Source organism: Carassius auratus, unplaced genomic scaffold (assembly GCF_003368295.1).
Source record: "Carassius auratus strain Wakin unplaced genomic scaffold, ASM336829v1 scaf_tig00010418, whole genome shotgun sequence".
Classification (NCBI taxonomy): domain Eukaryota; kingdom Metazoa; phylum Chordata; class Actinopteri; order Cypriniformes; family Cyprinidae; genus Carassius; species Carassius auratus.
This window is the reverse complement of record NW_020524121.1, coordinates 127,582-137,338: the sequence shown is the minus strand read 5'-3', so window position 1 is coordinate 137,338 and position 9,757 is coordinate 127,582. Positions and strand designations below refer to the sequence as shown.

Below are 9,757 nucleotides of genomic sequence, written 5' to 3'. Positions count from 1 at the left end.
GGTAGCCCGTCTCTAGGTCAGAAGATTGTGTTTTCATATCACGCCGAGTTCTTCTGTGCTCAGCCAACCTGTTTGTGTGGTCATGTGCTGCAGAACTTTTACCTATGTTTGCTCTGTTGCTACAAAGCTTTTGACAATATGTTAAAAATAAAAAGGCCTTTTGAAAAACAACAGTGGTGTATGCCATCAGTTCAGGTGGAGGCTGTGGGTTGCTTTTTTTAATCTATGGGTTAAAGCACCCCCCCCCCCACCCAGAATATGATTGTGACGGAGGAAAAATTGGGGTAATTTTGGGCAGGGTAAATTCAGCCTAACACCTTAATAAATCACCACTCTTCTGCTGGAGGTTTTGACAGTTCTTTATTTCCCTTTTATAAGGCTGATGGATCCCTGCATATATATATTTCTATACAATATATATACACAAGAACTTGCTATATTGGAGAGCTACACCAAGAGGGGAGAAGGTAACATCATAAACAACACTGACAGGTCATCAAAGAAAGAGTGGAGATGAGGAGATGTGTAACAGCACAACTGGATGAGAACCGAGAACCTGACATTATAACTTAAACCTAACTGAAACCAAAAACAAACAAACAGAAAAAACAACAACAACACAGATTTCACCCACAGTGTATTTTAAATAGGTTTAGTGGAGAACCATTCACCATAAATATTCTTAAGGAACCAAGATATATAAAAAAAGTGATTTATCAACAACAACAAAACATCGTTAGTCTCTCTTTTTAAATGTATTTCTGTTCATTCTCTGCTTGCTTCTTTTTTGCCTCTCCAAGCCTGACTTCTCCACAAGCCTTGCTTCACAAAGGAAAAATGATCCAAGCCCAAAAGATACAAGTTAGTATAAAACTAACAAACAATTGAACAGCACAATCAACGCATCACAAAACGAACCCACAGACACACAACAGCAAAACACATTGTCATTATCTTCATCCAAGGAACTGCTTCAGCACGAGTCGTCTTCGGTTCTCCTCTTCAGAGCTTTATCAGCATCAGAACCATCAGAAGAACTTCACAGTGTGGCAGAAAGTGAGGTGAGAGCAGGAGAGCTTTGCAGTCGTTCACATCAGGAGAATTCAAACAAGGTTATAATAAACAGAATTAGGAACCCAATAGTTCATAGATAGTATACAAAAATCGCCACATTTAGGTGCTTGTCTTTCCCATCACACTGCTCTGGGAAGGCATTGATTGGCTAGAAATGGGACTAGATGGTCCAATGTATCGTTCAGATGAGAGAGTATGGCCAGATGCTGACAGAAGTGACCTGACATGCTGTTTTCTCATCAGGGAAAGCGGATTGTAGCCAACAGAATAACGTGTGAGCGGCAGCTTTTTCTCTTGAATCTTTTAGGTTCGTTGCCGCAGTGCCCGCCTCTTCCTGTTGTAGTAGTGATGTAGACCAGTCTGTCTGGAGTAGTTCATCATGTAGTTCTGTTTACGGGTGCTGTGAAGACGAAAGCAGACAGGTTTAACAATGCACTATTCTAATTCATAGGAAGGCTTCTTTAAGAATTCACATAGCACTGAATCCACAAACTACAAAATCTAATTGATTGTTTACTCATAACCTCAAACACTGTCTTTCAGTTTAAGTTCTTTTGGAGGCAGTGCATCTTATTTGTTTCATAGGTGACAAAGACAACAATCCGGTTCAGGTTTTGAGTGGAAACATCTATAGAGTAGTGCTTGAGGTTGGAGCTTGAGGAAAGACTGACAGATGGAAAAAGACCAAGAGTCCAAACGTAAGAAGAGCGAGAGGTTGTGAGGAGGACAGACAGACAGACAGACAGACAGTGTGAGAAAATGTGGAAAGAATTCTGAGAGTCGCTATTGCTTAGCCTGTCATTGCCTCTTCTGTCCGTCAGGATGGGACCAATGAGCCAGGAACGCAGCCAGGACAGGAAGGGGCGTCTGCAAAGCATGAAGGGACAGGAGGGTGGGAGATGGTGCTGTAATGAGGGTGAGGGACCGGTGAAGGGAGCTGTGCTTATCTGTGAGTCTCTGGACTAGTGGAGAAACAGCCACCACACACAGAGTTAGCAATGGTTCATGAACAAATATAATCACAAATAAGGGACCTGGGATGGGTCAACCGACTCTTTAGAGGCTCTTTACTAGGCATGCACACACACGTCATGTTTGATTCAACTGTACTGGGCACTTGGATCTTATTTAAGGGTTTGTCAAGATCCTTAAAAACCTTAAAGGGATACTCCACCCAAAAATAAACATTTTGTCATAAATTACTTACCCCCATGTTGTTCCAAACCCATAAAAACTTAGTTTTTTTGTGATACGACTGACTCAGAAGAGTGTATGCTGTCTGTGCTCAGCTCATATTCTCCAAAATGGTGCTACGCTGATGTGGAGAGACACAGAGGAGACAAACTGTTGAATAAAGTCGTAATTATGAAGTATTCTCGTCACTTCATAACATTACGGTTGAACCACTGATGGCAGATGGACTATTCTGATGAAGTCTTTCATACTTTCCTGGACCTTGACACTGTTCTCTACTTGGCAGTCAATGGGACAGTCACAAACCTCCCAGTTTTCTTCCAAAATATCTTAAATTGTGTTCCAAATACAAACAAAGCTCTACAGGTTTGGAACGACATGGGGGTAAGTTCATGACTTCGTTCATCCTCGGAACACAATTTAAGATATTTTGGATGAAAACTGGGAGGTTTGTGACTGTCTTATTGACTGCCAAGTAGATAACAGTGTCAAGGTCCAGGAAAGTATGAAAGACATCATCAGAATAGTCCATCAGGGGTTCAACCGTAATGTTATGAAGTGATGAGAATACTTTTTGTATGCAAATAAAACAAAAATGACCACTTTATTCAACAGTTTGTCTCCTCTGTGTCTTTCCACATCAGCGTAGCACCATTTTGGAGAATATGAGCTGAACACAGGTAGCATACGCTGAGTCAGTCGTATCACAAAAGAACAAAGTTTTTATGGGTTTGGAACAATATGGGTGTAAGTGATTAATGGTGGTAGAAAGTGAGGTGAGAGCAGTAATAACAATTGTTATTATGTTAAATATTTTGGACACCCACTTAATTTTGCTAAGCAGCACTTTTTATGTTACCAGACAAAGTATTTTTTCACTGCCAGATCTGTGCTAGATCAGCAGAAGTGCGTCATGAATATGTAGTCGATACATCTGCAATAACCGCATGTCCACACTATTATTTCCACATGGACCAGAATCTACAGAGACCGTTTCCAAGATGAAGCTGAAGCCCCGTCATGAGAAATATTCTGAGGACAAAGAGTGTCCGACCCAGAATCAGAAAGGTCCACCTGATAAAGTGACCAGTGGGTGTATGTTGAGTCTTTCATTTGACTGCTACACTATTTTGCTTGAGTGCATCATTTGGCGTACAGTGTTGTCTGAACAGACTACAGTATACCTGTTTCTGCCACTCCAGTTAGATATGGGATGGGTAAATATTGAGGAGTTATTATTGTCACATTCTCCAGTGACCTGGATGAATAGTTTGACCTGTCTCTGTCCATAATATTTCCAAGTGTATGATTAAGTACTGTATAGAACCTAAATGTTAGATCTGTCTTGGGTGACATTAACTTCCAGCTGTGTAGAGGAAAGGGTCTTTATAGATTAGATGTGTAGGATACAGGGGAAAACAACATTGGAAACAACACAGAGATTTTTACATCACTGTGCAAAAACAATATTTGGAAAATGAATGTTTAGAAATCTAAAATCAATATTTCCTACTGGCACACAAAAGCAAAAAGTATAATGACTTTTGCACAGTAGTGTATATTGACATACAGTTATAACTTTAGTTTCAGAGCTTCCTGAAATGTGGTCATTCAGTTTAACAGATGTTGGATATTCTTTAAAATGACAATGTATTACAGACTGTGCTGCATTTGCAATTTTAATAGATTTACCTAAATTATAATAAACTCTAACTTTTTCATGTGCTATTTCCTTTATTTTTTCCCACCTGTATGGGGTGATGAGGTCTATAGTGATGTTCAAGACAGTTTCAGTGAGGGGAGACCAAAGGCAGGGAACACTGGTGCATTCTGGGAACAGCAAAGCAAAGCACTTACCTGACACTACAGCCATGCCATAGGGAGCAGAATACAGAAGAGAGGAAAGGTTATAAGATGCAGGACAGGGCTGTTGCTGGCTTGCACAAAGGTCTGGGGGTGAAAGAGCCCTGACCTGCGACAGCAGGACCAGAGCAACAGAGGGATGCAGTGCCAACAGAGTTGAGTGTTGGGAGTGAAAACAACAGGGGCCAAAGAGGAACATACATTTAGGTGGAAGTAAGGTAAAGGTTATTGCAGAACAGAAGAGGATGGTGGAGGCAGACGGGTGAGTGCAGTGAACATGTGGAGGGCAGTGATGAGAGAGAGAGAGAGAGAGGGAGAGAGCGCAGTGTGAGGACCAGAGCTTGAGTGAGAGGGACGGAACTGAGACGTGTGTGTGTGTGTGTGTGTGTGTGAGTGTGTGTGTGTGTGTGTGTGTGGGAACAGGGAGTGCCTAATGTCTATTGGCAATGCAGCACTATGTACTACTATGGTTTTAATAATGAGTTTACTTCATTAAACACCCAACAGGAGAATTTACTGGCAAATCTAAAGCACTTTTCTCACAGGTGTCAGCTTGTGTAATCCAAACTGTGCTGAACGATTTTTGTCTGAGTGAAGGAAAAATGATTAAAGGCAAGAGTACTCACAGAATGACTTCCACATGGTCCAGCGCCCACTGATCGTGTCCTGCGCCCTCGTGCCGTGGCTGCCACCATCGCAACTGAACCCCCCTCACACGAGCCTCACTACAGCAGAGAAACAACACACCAGTAAATGGACTTCCACAGTCGTGCAATCCATATGTGATTCAGAAGAACAATTTTAAATCTTAAGATAAAACTCCATGGTCCTTGAAAATAGGCAAGAATGTCACTTAGCATGTTAAGTGTAATGATATTTGTTAACAGCAATTAAATGTTCTGGACACATGCACAAACTATTGTAAAAAATAAAAATAAAAATAACACATTTACCCTGTTTCTCACAAAGCTCAAAGTCTTGTTGAAGCATGAACATTTGGCACATATTTGAGGTATTTGCAGATAAAGAGGACCAGTGAAGATGATATGTGACTCCCCATAACCACATGAGTTTTCTGACATCCCAGAAACGACCGTCTTATACATAGAAGACTCCTCATAAAGCAACCCACTGCCACTGAAGAGGGACTTCAGGAGCCTGATCGAGCACCACATCACCCTTGATGAAGGTCATCGTGTCAGGACTGCTTCCCACGTATTGACATGGACACCGAAGGTTCAGTAGACTTTTTGCTTCACATGAATGGCTATTGTCATGGTGTAAAGAATAGAAACAGCTCTTTGCGCTGATGGCCTGCAAATAAATATTTGTTTGGGGTTCTTTGGTATCACAATTCCAAGATATATAAAGCGGTCTGTGACAATTTTGAAAGGCGATGGATCAATCTGGCTGGAACTTGTGTGTCCATCCAGTGATATGAACTCACTTTTGGACCAATTCATGGTATACCCAGAGATTTTAAGTGAAAGCCTTACCGTTTTTGTTTGATGATAAACGACAGTGAGCACAACTGGAGTCACACGTGCAAAACTCTAACTACAGTCTGCACAACAGCAGTTCATGTGGACCAAACTCTAGTTCATTTTCCATTGCTTGAACACAGCTTTCCAAACTCTACACACTTATCCCATGACTTTAACCACAACCTGCACAACACTGTGGATTTACAGCACTTTGTTCAAATGCTAACACACTGCTGTCAAATCTGTGAAGCACACATTCAAAACAGAAGAGATTTCAAACACTGCTGATTGCAAATTCAGGACTAGCCCTGAAAAGGTCAGTATGTACTTTTAGTTTCTCATTACTGTAATTCTGTAAATTACTACAGATTATTGAAGCAAACTGCTAATCTTAATTTACCTTAAAGAACTGTTATGCTCTAAAAAAATTAATAAATCATGTGAAAGAATGTCACTCCTTTCTTTGGAGAAAATATTACTTCATATGAAGTCATTGAAATTGTTCAAACTATAAAGATGAAAAGTGAGTATTTTCTGCATTGGTGTTTGATGCTAGTGTTTTTCCTCTCAGTGTGTTCTGAGTGACGGTGTGTGTTATCTCAGTGAGGGTTGTGTGTAGTGTTTAGCTGCACTGAGTCTGTGTTGAGCCGTGTGTTAAGAGTTGTGTTGCTTGGAATGAGTTTTGCAGGTGATGTGAACTGTTTAGCTCAGGTGACTGTTGGTAGTGCAGACTGTAGTTAGAGTTTGCACATGTAGCTTCAGTTGTGCTCACTGTCGTTTGGCAATCAAAAAAAAGTAATATAATCAAGCAGATAGGGAACTGAATTGGCTGGATCAGAAAGATATATTAATAGATCATTAGCATATTGTCGAACCAAAGCTTCATCAATTCCCATTCTTATTCCATGTATATGTGGGTGACTTCTAATCCCTACTGCTAGGGGTTCCAGCACAATAACAAAAAGAAGAGGAGAAATGGGGTCTCCTTGTGTAACTCCTCGATGCAACTCAAAAGGCTTAGATTTGTTAGAGTTTGTTAGAATGGATGATCGAGGACATAAATATAGAAGTTTTACCCACTTGATGAGACGACTCCCAAACTCAAATTGCTCAAGTGCTTTTAATATAAATGAATATTCTATTCGGTCAAAAGCCTTTTGGGCGTTAGGGTTAGGGTTAGAGTACTATTGCTGAGATATGCTTTCAGAGTCTAATTGCTAAGACTTTTGTTATCACCTTTTGATCAAAGTTAAGAAGCGATATAGGTCGATAATTGGCCGGATCTGTGTCGTCTTTTCCTTTCTTTAAAAGAACACGAATTTTGTTCTCATTTAATGAGTTGAGGAGTCTCCCATTTTCATGTGAGTCATTAATCATTCTTAAAAAGTATGGGGCTAGTTTTGAAGAGAAGGCTTTATAAAATTCACATCCAAAGCCATCTAGTCCTGGTGCTTTTCCCAATGGGAAAGACTTGATGGCCTCCAATATCTCCCCTTCAGAAAATTCCCGTTCTAGTTCCTCTTTTGCAATTTGATCTAACTGGGGAAGATTAAGAGTGTCAAAAAAAAAAAACATTCATAATTCTCCTGGATGGTGTTGCATGTTGAAGTATGAAGATCACAGTAAAAATCCCTAAAGGATTTATTAATGTCTTCTGGATTGGTTACAATCTCAGTTTCTGGCTTATCGCCTAATTCAAAGTGTCTTTGTTTCAGTTTAAGTAAGAGATTCTCAATTCTTTTTAACCAAAATTTTATTATATTCATATTTTAAATTCAGAATCTTATTGTAATCTTGTTGTAATCTGGAGATTCTATATGCCTGTTCTAATGATGTGAGTAAATTTTCAATTCTCAAAAGCTTGCTATTTCTATTTCTCTAACTAGCAGTTTCAAAAGCAATAATATGTCCCCTTATGACTGCTTTAAGGGAATCCCATAAAGTTGAATCAGAGACTTGGCCATTGCTATTATTCATGTAGAAATCATTCAGTTTGGAATTAATGTGGCTTTCAAAAGCTGGGTCTTTACGTAAGTAAGGGTTGAATTTCCAATGGTAACTTGAGCGGGACTTTATTAATCTGAAGTGTAATGGGGCTATGGTCTGATATCAGAATGCTATGGTACCGTGTATGAGTTATTCTGTGTTTCAGTTCAGAAGTAACTAAGAAACGGTCAATCCTAGTGTAAGATTTATGAACCTGTGGATAGAATGAGTATTCATTTTCTGCTGGGTGTTGCAGCCTCCAAATATCTACCATGTTCCTTTCCTCAATCAATCTACTGAAGATTGGCACTGAGGTTATACTTGGAGGTGGCTTTGCGGATCTAAAAGCAGATCTAAATAACAATTGAAGTCACCGCTGATAATTACATTTACACACCCAGATGGTATTAGATCAGAAACCTTTTTTAAAAATGGAGGGTCATCAATATTAGGACCATATATATTTAACATTGTGATTTGCAGAGAGCTAAGTTTTCCTGAAATTATGACATATCTGCCATGAGAGTCCACAGTCATCGAATCAAGCTGAAATGAAATACCCTTTGCAAAGTAGAATTGAAGTTGAAAGGAGCCTGATATACATGAGATATCTAGTTTGCCCTAAGTTTATGCTCTTGCCCCACAGCTAAATGTGTTTCGTGTAAAAATAAGATGTCTGCTTTCAAAGATCTGAGATAGGTAAACACCTTGCCTCTTTTAATGGGATGGCCAAAACCTTTAACATTCCAAGATGCCAAAGTTAAGATAGGATTTCCTCTATTAGTTGTATCGTTCCAGAAGAGAATCATTGACACCCTTCACAAGGAGGGTTAGCCACAAACATTCATTGCCAAAGAAGCTGGTTGTTCACAGAGTGCTGTATCCAAGTACATTAACAGAAAGTTGAGTGGAAGGAAAGAAGTGTAGAAGAAAAAGATGCATAACTAACACCGCATCCTTATAAGGATTGTCAAGCAAAATTGATTCAATAATTTGAGTGTACTTCACAAGGAATGGGCTAAGGCTGGTGTCAAGGCATCAAGAGCCACCACACACAGATGTGTAAAGGAATTTGCTGAACCACAAACAAAGTCAGAGGCATCTTACCTGGGCTAAGGAGAAGAAGAACTGGACTGCTGCCCAGTGGTCGAAAGTCCTCTTTTCAGATGAGAGCAAGCTTTGTATTTCATTTAGAATACAATTGGCTGGCTGCAATATCACCGTGGAGCCCAAGACCGGTTGCCCACTGAAGCTAAGCAGGGCTGATCTGGTCAGTACCTGGATGGGAGACCTCCTGGGAACACTAGGTTGCTGCTGGAAGAGGTGCTAGTGAGGTCAGCAGGGGGTGCTCACCCTGTGGTCTGTGTGGGTCCTAGCACCCCGGTGTAGTGATGGGGACACTATACTGTCAACAAGCACCGTCCTTCAGATGAGACGTTAAACCGAGGTCCTGACTCTCTGTGGTCAGTAAAAATCCCAGGATGTCTTTCGGAAAGAGTAGAGGTGTGACCTCGGCATCCTGGCCAGATTCACCCATCGGCCTCTGGCCATCATGGCCTCCTAATAATCCCCATATCTGCTGATTGGCTTCATCACCAGTAAGCTGGTGTGTGGTGGGCGTTCTGGCGCACTATGGCTGCCGGCGCATCATCCAGGTGGATGCTGCACACTGGTGGTGGATGAGGAGATACACCCTGACAAATGTAAAGCACTTTGAGTGCCTAGAAAAGCACAATATAAATGTAAGGAATTATTATTACTATTATTATTATTTGGAAACCAAGGTTCTGGAGTCTGGAGGAAGGGTGGAGAAGCTCATAGCACAAGTTGCTTGAAGGCCAGTGTTAAGTTTCCACAGTCTGTGATGATTTGGGGTGCAATGTCATCTGCTGGTGTTGGTCCATTGTGTTTTATGAAAACCAAATTCACTGCACTCGTTTACCAAGAAATTTTAGAACACTTCCTTCTGTTGACCAGCTTTTTGAAGATGCTGATTTCATTTTCCAGCAGGATTTGGCACGTGTCCACACTGCCAAAAGCACCAAAAGTTGGTTAAATGACCATGGTGTTGGTGTGCTTGACTGGCCAGCAAACTCACAGAGAGAATCTATGAGCTATTGTCCAGAGGAAGATGAGAAACAAGAGACCAAACAATG

The 9,757-nt window shown here is 40.7% G+C and overlaps 1 protein-coding gene across 3 annotated transcripts in view; it reads right to left on the bottom strand.

The window, feature by feature from the left end:
- Nucleotides 1–341: 341 nt before the first annotated feature.
- Nucleotides 342–9,757, bottom strand: part of reln (reelin) — a 108,228-nt gene continuing 98,812 nt past the window's right edge. Inside the window, exons 63-65 of one of the 3 annotated variants that reach the window (XM_026245758.1) lie at nt 4,758–4,856; nt 4,126–4,131; nt 342–1,474 (exon numbers count right to left, since the gene is read on the bottom strand). In XM_026245758.1, coding sequence (XP_026101543.1) covers nt 1,378–1,474; nt 4,126–4,131; nt 4,758–4,856 — 202 coding nt within the window. In that variant the 3' untranslated portion in view covers nt 342–1,377. Of the gene's footprint in view, nt 1,475–4,125; nt 4,241–4,757; nt 4,857–9,757 lie in introns of those variants that run through there. The other 2 variants (XM_026245760.1, XM_026245757.1) reach the window with 2 other exon arrangements.